General features: G+C 56.2%; 1 protein-coding gene across 1 annotated transcript; it reads right to left on the bottom strand.

Moving 5' to 3' along the window:
• Positions 1-4,292: 4,292 nt before the first annotated feature.
• Positions 4,293-15,224, bottom strand: CCDC97 (coiled-coil domain containing 97). The gene is made up of 5 exons (XM_014861021.3): positions 15,065-15,224; positions 11,193-11,648; positions 9,131-9,409; positions 8,508-8,637; positions 4,293-6,506 (listed from the first exon to the last, which is right to left on the bottom strand). The coding sequence occupies exons 1-5, from the start codon at positions 15,111-15,113 to the stop codon at positions 6,386-6,388; spliced, it is 1,035 nt and encodes a 344-aa protein (XP_014716507.2). The 5' UTR covers positions 15,114-15,224; the 3' UTR covers positions 4,293-6,385.
• Positions 15,225-15,263: the final 39 nt, after the last annotated feature.

Genomic DNA, 15,263 nt, shown 5'->3' with positions numbered 1-15,263 from the left:
TTGAGTAGAAACTGTACGCCAAGTCAAAAATATTTACTATCTGGCCCTTTACAGAAAAAGTTTGCCGACTTGTGGTATAGAGACCATTTGCTCCCCATTTTACAGATGGGAGTACTGAGGCTCAGAGAGGTTAAGTTACTTGTTAAGGTCACACAGCTAGCAAGTGGTAGAGCTGGGATTTGAACCTACGCAGCTCGAGTAGGGGGTCTGTGCACGTAACCTCTGCCCTGGTACGGCTTTCCAGGCCACATCAGGCCTGTGGGAACCTGTGAGAACTTGTACTCGGGCAGATGGGAGCCATGACAGGGTTCTGAACAGAGGAGAGGTGTGATTTGATGTTGGTGCTCAGAGGGTCCCTCTGGCTGGCGGTTGAGAGAAGACTGAATGGGGCAAGGGTGACTGCAGGGAGACCAGTTGTCCAGGCGAGAAGTGACAGTGCCCTGAGCCAGGGTGGGTTTCCCTCGGCTGTCTTGTTTCTTGCCATCTGTTGTGGTCTCGCTTGTGAATTCTCTGCTTCCTCTTTCTCTGGCCTCTCAGTTTCCCCTCTTCCTCTCAGCTTTCAGTTCCCCCTCTCTCTGCCATGCCCTTCTCATGCCGGGGGCCCTGACCTGCTCTTTTGCGTGGTGACTGTCCTGGAGGAGGACAGTGTTTGTCGATGGGTGGCAGTAGGACTGGGTGAATGGGCCCCAGGGCCCTCCCAGCCCAGCCCAGGGGTAGAAATGTGGTTTATTTCTCCTGCCCCAGGTTAGGGAACCACAGAGGGCCAGGGGTGAGGTGGGAGAGGGAGGAGTTCACTATGCAAGGAAACACTGCCATTGTCACCAGTCTTGTGTGTGGAGACACCTGCAAGAACACAGCGACATGGACTGTAGTCACTGCTGCTCCATGAGGATGCGGCATGTGTACACACACATTCACACTCGTACAGAGGTTCAAATATGGACGATGTCCCACAGCCACGCAAACACATTCATCTCTCAGAGCCACAATGAACACGCAAAAACTCTTATAGGACCCATGACACATGGACTGTGACACCTGACAGACACACATGATGCCCATTGCATACACACAGTCCAGCCTTGGAGCTTCACTGGGACATGACACAAGCAGAGACTTCAGTAGGGACATGGCAAAACACAATCCACACAAATACCTTCTGTAGGGTCACAGTCACAACCACCACACACTAGACACAGATTCAGAGACAGGGCCACGCACAGACTCACACCTCCCAGCATCAAAGCGCCATCAGGAAATGAAACAGAGACTCCGGCCGGGACCCACCAACAGTTATACAAACATCCTCCACGGGGTCACAGTCAAAAACAGGCAGAGTGCGCACGCACACGACTTGACACGTCACAGTCCCACCCAGACACACACCACACACGGAGATCTGACACATCAGGATCACAGAGACTGCCAGTTGGTTGTGCCCACTCAGTCTGACATCTCACAGCCCCACAGGCTCGGGCCTGGGGAGTCCCACATGGCCTGTCATAACCAGACACACTGTCACACCCCAGGTCCCAGACGGAGCAGTCCCACACACCCAGACACACCCCCAGGGTCGCGGCCCTCACACGCCCAGCTCGTGCCCCAGCCCGAGGACAAGTCCTGGCTGCACACTGGGGCTGCACACTCCCGCGGTCGCCTGAGACCTCGCCACGCCCTTATGACACACCCCGCCCACCTGCCCGGGGCTGCCTGGTGAGCTGGCACTGCAGCCAGGAAGGGAAACTTGCGGGCTCAGCACCTTCCCCAGGCTGCGTGGGCACTGCCCCAGCCCAGCCACTCAAGCACCCCCAGCCCCTTGGGCTGGCCAGGCCTGGGTAGGAGGAGCCAGCCCCGGCCCCCAGCCAACTACAGGGGTGGGATCAGGGGTTCATGGTGCCCACTCCCCTCCCCCCACTCCACAAGCAGGGAGGGAAGTCATGGGGGGAGCCTGGGTTCCGGCTGGAGCCCCGGCTTCCCGTCCGGCCCCCATGGGGCAGGAAGCAGGGCCCGGGGAGGCCAGCTCAGGTCTTCCTGCCCCCTCCTTCAGACAGGCCTGGGACTGGGGTCAGCACAAGAGAGAGAGAGAGAGACAGGGAGAGAGAGAAAGGGGGGAGACAGAGAAAACTTCCTTCCCTCTAAATCTCTGGACATCCCGAGTATTGGTGTCTTTTGTGTGTTTCTCATGTGAATTTGAGTTCAGACCCCTTTGTGTGTGTGAGTCTGGAAGCTTTGTGGTGAGTTTTGTGTCTAGCATGGGGGTCTCTCACACAACAGCTGGGTGTCTGCGGGCTGTGCTGGGGATAGATGGGTATTTTCAACGTGTGTGTGTCCCCAGCACATGTTTGACTCTGTGTCTTTGTAGCCAGGCTGCATTTCTGGTGTGCGTGTCTGCATGTTATGTTTCTGCTCGTGAACTCTCTGGGTGCTGGGTCCCGACACTGTGACTCGGCGAGTCTGTGTATGTGAGTGGGCTGAAGCCCTGGGCCGTGTTGTGTGTCTGAATTTCTTCTCAACATCCATGCTGTTCTTCTCTGGGTGTAAATTTTTAGTGTTAAGTCTGGCTTGAAATGTGGGTGTTTTCTGTGTTTATGGGTCTGTGAGAAAAGTGTCTTCCCAGGAGGTGTTGTTTTGTGTTTCTTACATGAGCTGTTTTCAGTGTGCGCGCGCGTGTGTGTGTGTGTGAGTGCCCAGTGTTGGTGTCTGTGGGCAAGTTGTTTCTGGGTTGTTTTGTGATCAGTGTGTGTGTTGCTGGTGTTCTGAGCATGTTTGTGTGTCTATGTGGTGTTTCCGACATGCTTGCTGTTGTTCTCCCAGCGTGTGTGTGTACGTGTCCATCTCGGGGATTGGTGTTCTGAGCCTCTGTGGGTGTCTTTGAGCAGGTGGTATCTGCATTGTGTCCCCACATGTGGGCTGGTGACTTCAGTGTGTGAGCAGTTGTGTGGGTTTTCATTTTGCATCACTTTCAAGGGAGTTTCAAGTTCTCAGCGGGGCGGGTGTGTGTTCATGTTCACATTCACGAGCAGCTGTGGTGCAGGTCTGTGTTTTGTGCTGGTGTTCCCGGGGGGCGGGGGGGCACTGTGTCCCCAGTGAAGCCACTGGCATCCCGAGCGACGTGCCTGGTGGCTTCTGTACTGAGTGGAGGCTGCGTCTGCGGTGCATCCCCTTGTCGGCTGGTGCCACGCTGGCTCAGGGCTGGCTGTGGCGGGCAGGGCAGGGCAGGGGCTGTGGTGGGCACTGGACCCGTGCCCGGCCCTCGGTATAAATATCCCGGGCTGCCGGCCGCTGTGTTTACTCGGGCCAGCCGGGGGCGGCTGCAGCCCGGCAGGTCCTGGAGGCGGGGGTGACCAGGCCACAGCACAGACACTTCCTTCTGGCCAGACAGGCCACAGCCTCGCTGTCCCTTCCCGCCCCCTTTCTGGTAGGGGAGAGGCAGCAACCCTTTCTGGGTTCCCAGGAGTCACCAGTGAACCTCTGACCTGGGTATCCCCGCTGGGCTTCCCAGGGTCTGGGAGACAGAGAAGAGGGGACAGTGACTGAGATGGGGTGAGGGGGGCAGGCCGAGAGAGACAGCAGGGAGAGGGAGAGGAAAACATGAGGACGAAGACAGAGTAGGAGGGGCGACTCCGACAGAGAAAGGCCTGGGGTTACAGAGACAGTGGGAGACAGGAGCAGAAGCTCAAGGACTGAGATGGAGGGAGTAACAAGGAAGGAAAGTGAAAAGAGGCAGAGGCCCAGGAAAAGAGGGAAGGGGAAGAGAGAAAGAAGGTCTGAGAGAGGGGAGATGAAATGGGATGGGGAGACACTGATAGCCAGAAAGGGGCAGAGACAGAATGAAAAGAATGATGGAGAGGAGGGAGGAGAAGGGAGAAAGGACAGTGGGGGCCAGGCAGCTGGAGGACAGGAGAGGGGCAGGGAGTCAGTTTGTCAGCTTTGGCAGGACACACAGACGTAGGGGGTGGGGGTGGCGGCCAGCAGGGCCCGGCCAGGGCCAGGATGGACAGGAGACGTGGGGTGGGGGCCGGATGCCCACGGAGGGGCTCTCCCTCCCTGACTCAGCCTCTCCGCCCACCCCAAGCCCAGAATTGGGGGCGGAGGGACAGGCGCCTCTCAGGCACCTCCAGGTCTCAGCTGCTCCTGCCGGGGGTGTGTCTCTCGCCACCCCTCTTGAACAGCTCCACCTCTCTCAGCTACAGACGCTCCTGTCTCCACCATCTGACTAACCCTAATTCTGACTCAATTGCTGTCTCTCATCACCTTTTTTTTATTATATAACAAACTTACGTATGGCAAAGTATATCACAAACAAATTTAATGATCAAATGATAGACTGGTGAAAAAAATGTGCACCTTACCAAGGGCTGATCCCTGTGTTTTGAAAGAGCTCTTACAACCTGAGGGCATAAACACAAGGAGTACCTGAGAGACTGAGAGACAAACCTCCATTTCTCTCCTCTTCATGTGAGTCTGGCTGGATCACCTGGGGCCACCTCCGGGAGACGGGATGGCAATACCGAGAGCATGTCCTGCACAGGACCACTGTGATGGTTCAGGGATTCAGTACTGATCACGCATCATCACTGTAGCAATGATGATCACGTATCATTCGGTCCCGTCAGTATGCAGGACAGTGCCTAGTGCAGGGAAGGACCCCAAAGGCGTCAGCTGTTATCCTCCTCGACAGCTGACTCTCCTTCAGCCTTTCCATCTGAGCAGTCTGTCGGTGCACCTGCTCACTCCTGAGCGGCCCTGACGTCGGCCAGGCAGGCGAGTTGAGTCTCTAGGACTAGTGTGCTTCTAGACCTGCGTTTCCATCTCTGACGGCAGCACGGCCAGTAGTAAGTAACATCCTTCTGGGCTTCCCTTGACCCATCTATGAGATGGAGCTGAGTCCCTAGTCCAAGGCGTCAGGCACCTTGCTCAGGCCTGGCACAGACAGTACTGCTCAGTAACCGGACGTTTCCTTATTTAAGTCTCTCCGTCTGAACGTCCCTCGGCCTCCATCCAGCTTTCACTTTCTGTGTCTGGCTCTAATTCTGGTTGACCCAGAGGGCAGAGGTCAGGCCCGGGGGGTCAAGAGTTGTAGCCCCGGGAGGCCTCGGGGTCTCCTCCTCACTCTGGGCCGCATGCCCAAGGAGATGCTTTGAGGGTCTTTCAGGCTTAGCCATGGCACGATGCCACTATTCCAGCTCACAGGAGAGGTCCCTGGGCCCCACCTCTCTGACCCTTGGCCTTTGCCCTCCCCCTCCAGCAGCTGGCCCCTTCTTGTGTGTGTCTACCGGGGGAGTATGAGCTGGGTGTGGGGGCATGGGAAGGCGGGACGCCTGGGTTCCCACAGGCCGGTGGCTGAGTCACCAGGCGGCCATCTGGCTCCCATTAGCCTGGGGCGGCGGGGGGCTCCATGAGGCGGGCCCTGTGGCCGGCTGGGGGGAGGGATGCTGGGGCAGGCTGTGTGTGTGGGGGATGACTCAGGACCCATGATAACAGCCTGTGCGTATTTGGGGAGTGTAAACAGGAGAGGGAGAGGGAGGAAGTGAAGGAAGGGAAAACTGTGGCCGGGCAGAGGGGGGGTGGGTGGGGGTGGATGGGAGAATCCCCCCTCCCCACCAAGCTGGCAGGCCCATGAACCCCAGTGCTGCCCCTGCCCACCTCTCAGAGGCCTGGGTCCCTAGGGGGAGGTGAGTGCTGGTGGCCACCCCTGGGGTCTCCCACCTGCCCACAGTGAGGCCACATTACTCAGCAGTCAGGGTTCTGCTGCCCACAACAGTCAGGTTGAGGGGACACTGAAACTCAAGAGAGATACAGGCTGAGAGACAGAGAGGGACAGAGACAGCACAGAGGCTGAGAAACGGAAATGTAGGGCAGGGAGAACCACAGACCCAGAGAGTGAGGCCGAAGGAGAGATGGGAATGTAACCGAGACAAGGAGGCATGACAAGACGTCAGCAGAGAGGTGGAGGAAGACAGGGGCAGAGACCAGGGAGGGAGGCAGAGAGCCGCTCTGGGGCCAAGGGTCAGCCGCACCCTGAGTTGGGCACTGGGGTTACCTGGCCAGCTCCAGTTACGAGGCCCAGCTGGCCCCAGTCAAGGGCTGGACGTACATCCTGGACCAAGGCACAGAGAGGGGGAGAAAAAAAGAGAGAGGAAAAAGAGAGAGGGAGAGAGAGACAGAGAATGAGAAAGAAACAGAGGTAGGGTTCAGGAAAGAGAAGGAAAGCAGAGTGAGGAGGGAGGTGGGGAACTCAACACAGAGGGGAGGGGCTGTCTGAGATGGGACAGGATCCAGTGAGGCTGGTGGTGTGGGGTGGCTGCCCTGGTGCCCCCTGGAGAAAGTCACTGGGCCGGCCTGTCATCAGCTGCCTTGTTGGGGCGGTGCGGGTGGGCGGCCATCAGTCCCCGTCCAGCTCTGGGCTGGGCGCATCCTCAGGCTCCTCCTCATCGAAGTACCTCTCCTCTTCATCCCGAGCCACAATGTCCAGGTTGTCGAAGTCAGGGTTGTCATCCACGGTGCTGCAGGGGGAGGGGCTGTCAGGGGCTGGCTCTGCCTGGGGCCCCAGACACCCCCCTCTGCTTCTCACCCTTTGGAGGAGCTGGGGCCTAGGGATCCCTGAGGCCAAAGGCCCTATATTGGCAGCAGTAAGTTGGAGCTAACCCCTGGAAGGGGATGTTGGGTCTTGCAGGGCTTCAAACAAAAGGCAACATTTTCCAAATCAGAGATTTTACATAAAGACTTCGGTTTTTTCTTGAAAAGCTGGAAGACGTAGTGACACACGGGCCCACGTGCCCGAGGCAGTGGTTCTCAACAAGGAAGATTGTGACCCCCAGGGAACATTTGGTGATAACTGGAAACATTTTGATTGTCACAACTGGCATTTAATGGGTTGAAGCCAGGAATGCTGCTCAACATCCTGCCGCACACAGGACAATCGCCAACCCAAAAGGTCCATGGTGCGGAGACTGAGAAACCCTACCCTAGGGTGACAAGTGATCCTAAACTGAGGATCCCTGGCTCTGTTCCAAACCCTCCCACGGCTCCCATCACTCACTCTAGTGTAGGATGCCCTGCCCGATTGGCCCCACCACCTCTGAGGACACCTCCTGTCCCTCACCCCTTGCTCCAGCTACCCCAGCCACCTTGCTCTTCCTCCGTGCAACCTCAGGGCTCTTGCACCTGCTGTTCCCACTGCCAGGAATGCTTTTCCCCCAGATATTTATGTTGCTTACCCCTCACTTCCCGCAGGTCTGTGCTCAAATGTCACCTGCTCAGAGAGCCTCCTTGGTCACCTCACTCTGCCCCAGACCCTGCTTTATTTTTCCTCATGGCCCATCACCACTAGATCTAGATGCTTCTTTGCCTTTCTCACTAGAGTGGGACCCCCTCAGGGCAGGGGACCCTCTCTGTTCGTTTTGTTCCCTGCTTTGTCCCCAGAGCCTGGATACTCCCACATGTGGGTGCTCAGCACGTGGTGGCTGAATACAGATGAGGGACCTGTAGGGCTGTTGCCCAGTAGCTGTCCCCCAGAGAGGGGACAGGCTTCGGTCCCCACCACTCCCATTCCTCATGCCAGGCCTGATTTCCTCGTGGGCACCTGGCTTTAGGAAGGCAGTGGTGTACTTACTGAGGGCTCCCCATGGCCCAGGCACTCTGCTCACTGCTCTGTGTGGCAACTCAGGCTGAGGCTCCACCCCAGCTGGAAGTGATCAGCCAGACTGGCCTCCAGAGCCGGGGGTTGGGTCGGGGAGGGATGGGATTCCACATCAAGCCGGTGATGCTCATCCCCCGTGCTGCCTGTGGCAGAGGCAATCATGACCCCCCTTCTACTGATGAGCCCCCGAGGGTCCACTTGTTCTTATGTCCTCGGGGCTGGATTTGAAACAGGGCCCTCTGCTGCCACACCGGGTGTTCGGGACCACAAGGCGAGACTGCCTCAGTTGATAAAACCGTTTATCTTTGACTCTGACACCTCACTCTCCTATTCAAAGCAGGGGGCCCATGTGCCTCGCCCCTGGGTCAGAGTGGAGAAATTAACCACCAGCACTGCAGGGTCGCCCACCACGGGCCTCTGCACACTAGGCATTCACCCTGCCAGGGCTTACTCTCTGCAGCACGAGGAGGTCTGGGGTCCTGGGGAAGAATCTGGGGTACCTGGGGGCCACTTGGGAGGCTTGGGGGTGGTGGCATCCTACAAGGTCACCACCACTTACCGGATGGAAATGCTTCAATGTCTTATCAACACTGAGCTGAACGTCAGCCCTGCTCCTTCCCTTCCTCCCGGACGAGGGGACTGAGGCTTTGAGATGGACAAAGCTAGGTCCAGGGTCACCCACTGATCTTTGGTTGTTGTGAAATCCTTAGGCTGTCTGACTCCATGGCCCATGACCTGGAACTGTTCTGGGGCGTTCTAGCACCACCAAAGGTGGCCCTCCATGGAGGCGCTTTGGATCTGGCACGTAGCCGAGGGCTGTGCGGTGGCTGCGTTGGGGGATGGGGAAGTGGGGACACAGGAGTACCTGTAATCAAAGTCCCCGTCCTTCCCGTCCAGGAAGCGCTGGTGCATCCGGCTGGTGAACTCTTCCCGCAGGATCAGCCTCTCTTCCGAGTCGGGGACCCAGGCCTCCGAATCTTTGCCGGGCCTCTGGTCTGTAGGGGGAGACACCCACGGTGGGGGGAGGAGTGTGAGGGGGGTTCTCAGGCAGGCGCTGAACACGTGCCCACAGAGAGCTGTCTCCTTTGTGCTGAGTGGAACACAACAGTGACCAGGATGCCCCAGTCTGTGCTCTCCCGGGGCACACATCAAATACGTAATGACTGTAGAACCAGGCTGTAGACTAGAGTTAGGACCGGACACCTGAAGGATGGTGAAGGGAAGGCATTCCTGGCAGAAGGAACAGCACGAGCAAAGGTCTGGAGGTGAGGGATCACTTGGGGCCTTCAACGAGTGGGGACAGAGATGCTGGAGAGGTCAGGAAGGGCCGAGCACACGGTGGGGGTAGGAGGGGGGTCAGGCCAGGCAGGGGAAGGACGTGATGTCTCCTCTTGTGGGTGTGGTCCAGCCTGGTGCCATGGAATGGAGACACACAGGGCCAGGGCTGTGGTGTCCGGACACTGGGGTCTCCCTGCTGCTGGCTCTCACCTTCCTCGTCACTGTCCTCCTCCTCCTCCTCCTCCTCCAAGCAGGCCTCCTCCTCCTCCTGCTGCTGGAGCAGCCGCTGCTGCAGCTCCCGCTCCTGGTAGGACTGGAGCAGCAGGTCGGAGAGCGGGCAGGCGGGTGTGCCGGGGGAGCCGGGCTTGGGCGGCTGGTGGGCTGGGGCACGGGCACTGAGCTCCTCCTGGGTTAGGTATTGCCCAATATACTGCTCGTACAGCAGTGGGGCCCGGAACCGCATCTGCTCGTCGCTGAAGTACTCGCCCCCTGCACAGACGGGGACAGGGCAGGCGCAGAGTCAGGGGCCTGCAGGTGAGGCAAAGGGCTGGGCGTAGAGTGAGCGTGTCTGAGCAGAACTCTGTCCATGCATGTGTGTGATCATGCTGGTCCACAAGTGTAGGTGTGTGTGCACATTCAGGTGTATAGGAAAATAGGCACAGATGCCTGACATTGTGTGGCCACAAGGAGTCATGCATGTGTCTGAGCATGTGTGCATGACCAGGCCTGTTTCTGCACGTGTAGTCACGTATCCAAGCACAAGTGTGTATGCACAGTCGGCCCCGTGTACATCCTGGCCCTTGAGGCACTGGGGTCTGAGGCCCCTGTACAACTGTGCCCGGGCAGGATTCACAAGCTGCTGCCCTTCAGTCTGTGTGCACCAGCACACACCTATACGTCTTCCCGTGTGGTCAGCACACTGCCCATGGGGACCTGTGTCTCTGGGAGCCAGCGTGCAGGATGTGGCAGGCAGGTGCATTGCGCACAGGAGCCAGCGTTGTCAGTGGTGTGTGCCTGTTTGTTGAGCCGCGGTCTGGTTGGCAGTGTGCACACCTGGATACGCCTGCACCGCTGGGCATGTAATGTACATCCGTGTGGAGCTGGAATGTGTGTGCAGAGGATCAGGTAGGGCAGTGCGTCTGCCCAGCTGTGGGTGTCCCTGGTGGTCTTCTAGACCCCAGATCTCACCTCTCTTCAGACGCTCCTCTGCAGCCACCCCTCGGGTGGGCCTGGCTTCCCCACCACCCCAAACCCGGGTCCTTTGCATCTCCCCTGGCTGCTTGTTCCTGGTCGCTCTGTCCCTCAGGCAACAGTCAAACCTGCCCTGGTCCCTCCCACCCACTGGTCCCAGCCCTGCCTTCAGAACCCAGGGCAAGAATCTGCCTGGAATCCTGGCCTCGGTAGCACCAAGCTCTGTGACCATTCCCGTCTTGCCCTCTATCTTAGCCTCTCTCTTACCCCCCATCACTCTGTTTATGGAGTTTCCCACCAGATTCTGTTTGTCTCCCTCCTTCTCCCTGTCTCTGACTGTCACCCCCCGCCCCCAACCGGGACTCAGTTTTTCCTTCTCCTCCTCTGCCCGTCTCCACCCTGTCTCTCCTGCTTTCTCAGTTTCTGGCCTCCAACGCCACCTCATTCATTCATTCATCCTCCCTCCTGTCTTCATCTTTGCTCTCTGCCTGTCACTGTGTCCCACTTTTTCTGTAGCCCTCTCTATAGCCCGTGACTTCTCCCTGACCAGAATCTTAACTCTCTGCTTCATCTGCTCTCATCTTTTAACTTTAGTTCTGGTGTCTTTGGTCACAGAGACACTTGTAAATATGTCACAGTTAAAAAGGTATCGATGTTTCCCTTCATGGTTTTCACGTGTGTGTCTTGTTCAAGGCCTTGCATCCCCAGGGTCATAAACACGCCCCCCCTAGGTTTCTGTCAATGCCTTGTGTATGGTGTACGGTAGGAACTAGTCTTCCTGGGGGATAACCAGTTACCACAGTGCTGGGTGCTGTGTCCTTGGCTCACTGATCTGAAATGGCACTTCTGTCACCTATTAAATTCTGAACCTTCTCACTGCCTGTGCCATTCTCTACCTCTGGGTCCCTGTTTGTCTCTACCTATCTTGCCCCATCAGTTCATATTTCTGTCTCAGTCTCTCTGTATGTCCCTGTCTCAAAACTTATGTCCCAGGATCTCTGTCTGTGCTTCTGCTCTTGCATCCTTGTTTCTTCCTTCCTCTGCCGTGGTCTCCCTCCCGCCCAGCCCATTGCCCCCACACCTTGGATGAGCTCTCGCAGGGCAGCATAGCGCCGGTTACGCAGACGGGTGCGTAGAGTGCGGGGTCGGGCAGTGCCCTGCCGGGCCACCTCGGCACAGTAGAAGTCTGCTCGGTGGTCACCACGCAGGTGGCCAAAGCAGGCCAGGTGCTCCTCGCGGAGGCCCGTGCGGAAGCGCTCCAGGAACACCAGCGGCTTCTCATGGTACAGCTGGCCCAGGATGGCTACCTTCTCCCGCTCGGTCAGGTCGGGCTCACCCTGCTGCTGGCTGCACACGGGCAGGCGGCTGGCAGCCACGGCGCGCAGCATGGCATTCACCACTGGGTTCTCGGCCCCAGGAGGATCATCGTCCAGGGTCCTGGGCATTCCCTCTGCTGCTTCCACCTTGTCCTGGGGTCTCGATGGGACCGACGTACAGCTCAGCTCTCCCCAGTGCCCAGGATTGGGCTCCGTGCAGTCTGTAGGGAGGGGGAGATCTGTTAGTCCAGGGGTGGGAGTGGGGGAAGAGAGGGCGGGTAGAAGGGACTGGGTGCTCACTCACTCACTCGTTTCACATTTACTGAGCACCCACTGTATTCTGGACACTGTTCTAGGCCCTAGAGATACCACAGTAAGCAGCAAGTTGACATTTAGGGGGAGACACAGACAATTAAAAACACAATCACTGAAAACATATAGTGTGTTGGGAAACATAGAGTGTGTGAGGTGGTTGTAGGAGCCTTGTAGAGCAATAAAGAGGGAAGTAGGAGAGGGCCAGCCCCATGGCCTAGTGGTTAAGTTTGGCAGGGTGGGCTTCAGAAGCCCAGGTTCAGTTCCTGGGCACAGACCTACGCCACTCAATGGCGGCCACACTGTGGCAGCAACCCACATACAAAATAGAGGCAGACTGACGGAGATGGTAGCTCAGGGACAATCTTCCTCAGTGGGAAAAAAAAAAAGGGGGGGGAAGGAGGAGGGAATGGGGGGGGTGCCTGCAATTTTAAATGGACTGTTAGAGAAGGCCTTGCCAAAAAATGACATTTCAGTAAGACCCGAGGTGGTGAGGTGGTGAGGGACTGAGCCATGAGATTTCTGGAGGAAGAGATCCAGGCAAAGGGAACAGCCAGTGCAAAGGCCCTGAGGCAGGACTGTGCCTGGTCTGTTTCCTTGGTCCCTTACCACCTCATTCATTGATTCACTCAATACTTTGCCTTTTCACTTGTTCACAAAATCATTAATACATTCACTAACTTGTCACTCACTCATTCTCTCCTATTCATTTACACATCTCTCCAGCCACTCTTCAGCATCTCTAAATCTAAACAAGGCACCGAGCTCGGCAATGCTAAAGGTCCATGGGAGGGATGCAATCCAGCTCTTGCCCTCAGGGAGCACCCAGTCTTATAGGGGAGACAGGCCAGGTCAAAGACAATACAGGCACTGGTAACAGGAAAGCTGAGCACCAGGCAAACCCTGTGAAAGCTGTTTCTCAAAAGTGGTGGGGAGAGGAGCAAGGCTGCAGCAAGCAGGGAGTAAGTGAAAACAGATGGTACAGACACTTCTTAGGTAGCTTGGCTGGGACGGAGAAGAGAAAGGGGTGATGGTTACAGGTGCAATGGGTTTCATGGAGGGTTTTAAGCACTGAGGCAAGAGAAGACTGAGCTGGACTGGTGCAGGAGGTGATAGGAGGGCGTGGTTAGAAAGATGCTCGGGAGGCCGAGTAGACAAGCCATGGGGCTGAAGGCCTGGGAGGTGAGGGGGGCATCCAGTTAAGTCAAAGTGTCCCTAAGACAGAGACATGGATGAGGAACAGGTTTAGGGGAAGATGCTGAGGCCAGTTTGTGACACGGAATGTATGACGGGCCCAGGGGCCACGTGAGGAGAGGCATCTAAGAAACTGCTGGTACATGGGACTAGAGACTTCTCAAGAGAGAAGTGCTGGGCTGGGAACAGAGTTGTGGGAGTCGTCTGAGCCAAGACAAGAGCTAAAGCGGAAGAAAATGAGAAGTTTTGGGGAGGGCAGGGAGGGAGTATGTGAGAGATGAGCAGAGAAGACAGGCTAGGAAAGAGCCCTGATTGGATGGGGAGAAGACACTCTTGTGAGGGAAGCTGTGAGATGCTAAATAATGCCCCCCCTCCAAAGACAGCTACGTCTTAATTCCTGGAACCTGTGAATATTACCATATATGGCCAAAAAAAAAAAGGGGTCTTTGCAGATGTGATTAAGGATCTCGAGATGGGGAGATTATTTTGGATTATGCTGGTGGGCCCTGAATGTCATCACAAGTGTCCTATAAGAGAGAGCTTGAGGGAGATTTGAGACACACAGAGAAGAAGGCATTGTGAAGAGGGATGGAAGCAGAGATTGGCATGATGGGGCCAGAAGTCAAGGAATGCCAGAAGCCACCAGCAGCTGGAAGAAGCAAGGAATGCGTTCTCTCCCAGAGCCTCTGAGGAGGCCCTCCCCGGTCCTGCCTTGATTTCAGCCTAGTCATACTGAGTTCCGGGTTCTGGCCTCCAGAACTGGGAGAGAATAAATTTCTGTTTTTTTTAAGCCGGCTAGTTTGCAGTAATTTGCTACAGCAGCCACAGGAAGCTAACCGAGGCCGAGCAGGAGGAGCCTGAGACAGGAAGGAAATCAGAAAGAGCGGTGTCACAAAAACCATGGGAAAACTTTCAAGAAGGATGGAGGGGTCAATAGCATTGAATTTTCCAAGTAGCCAATAAAAGTCCTAGGATATTTTTAATTGTGTGATATGGGCGGAACGGGATTTTGTCTATGTCCGATGAGATTCTTTCACGTTTAGATGCAAATACTTCTCAGACTATAAAGATTATTAGTATTACTGCAGTGAGTGAGATGAAAGAAGAAGAAAAAGTAAGAGAAAACAGGAATGGGGTGACTCAGTTTAACTACACAGGGAGATCATTGGGACTCCAGTCAGAGCAGCTTCGGAAGGTTAAAGTCACCTGCAGCAGGTGGCAGGTGAGGAGATGGCGACAAGTGTGGAGGACTCTTCGGGGAAGGTAGACAGTATCTTGTAGGCAGCATGGGATTAAACGACAGATTATTTTAGGTTAAAACTTTTTTTTTTTTTAATTATGGAAAACGTCAAACATGCGCAAAAGTAGAGAGTATATAGTAACCCCCCATCACCACCCCAATACCCAATATATCCATCATCCAGCTTTAACAATTACCAATTCTTGGCCAGTGATGTTTCAACCAACTTCCCAACCACAGCTCACCCTACATGGGATTACTCTGAAGCAGCGGGACGAATTTTAAGACGAGCAAAACGAAAGCATTTTAGATATTGATGGGAAGGCATGAGAAGAAATAAGGAGATTGAATACGCAAAGGAGAGAGATGGGGGAACGCAGAAATGGATTAAAGACCCTGAGGGGGCCGATGGGACTGTGGACTTTGGGGGAAGGAGAATTAGAATGGAAACGGGGAGCCGTTAATCTGGGATCAGCAGAGTTTCCAGGGGACAGGAGGAGGAGGATTGGCCTGGGGCAGGGGAAGGGTCAGTTTGACACAGGCAAGCAGGTAACCTGAGAAGCAGGGTTGGCTCGGACAACGGGAGAGGTAGCCTGGGAAGGGGGAGAGGATTGTGTTAACCTGAGGGTTAGCCCGGAAGAAACTCGGTTAGCAATGGACAGGGAAAGGGCTGGCTGGAACCTGGAAGAGGTTAATTTCGGGGGAGGGGACGGGGTAAAGGAGGTCAGCTAGCAACAAGAGAGGGTTTAATCTGGACAAAGAGATGAAAGGGACAGGTAAAGCAGAGGGCAGGTGTCCCCCAGAAGAGTCCTTCTTCGCGCTCAGGGGAATCATTTCCCAGCGACACACCAGCCGCACGCTCCCGCCGCCTCTGCGTGGTGAGGACCTCACCTTCATCTGGTTCTCGTGCCGCCGCCGCAGCAGCAGCCACGGCCTCCATCGTTATGCTCTACGACTTGTTAACCGCCGCGGCGAGCTCCGCACGTCTACCCAGAGCCCACGTCCTCAGCAGACACTTCCGGCAGAGCACACTCCCGGGGCCGGGTGCTCCGCCGCGCTCGGAACCAAAGTTCCGGACTAAAGGCGGACC

The sequence above is a fragment of the Equus asinus genome, chromosome 26, assembly GCF_041296235.1.
Source record: "Equus asinus isolate D_3611 breed Donkey chromosome 26, EquAss-T2T_v2, whole genome shotgun sequence".
Taxonomy (NCBI): Eukaryota; Metazoa; Chordata; class Mammalia; order Perissodactyla; family Equidae; genus Equus; species Equus asinus.
Note: the sequence above shows the minus strand (reverse complement) of the source record. Positions and strands in the feature narration are given on the sequence as shown.

Bases quoted from the DNA above. Each gene is read 5' to 3' on its own strand.
- CCDC97 (XM_014861021.3), bottom strand. From the start codon at position 15,113: ATGGAGGCCGTGGCTGCTGCTGCGGCGGCGGCACGAGAACCAGATGAA. The intron at 8,638-9,130 runs GTGAGAGCCAGC...CTCCCCCTACAG, and splicing joins GGAGGACAGTGACGAGGAAG to ACCAGAGGCCCGGCAAAGAT. The intron at 6,507-8,507 runs GTACTCCTGTGT...CTCCCCCTGCAG, and splicing joins GACGGGGACTTTGATTACAG to CACCGTGGATGACAACCCTG.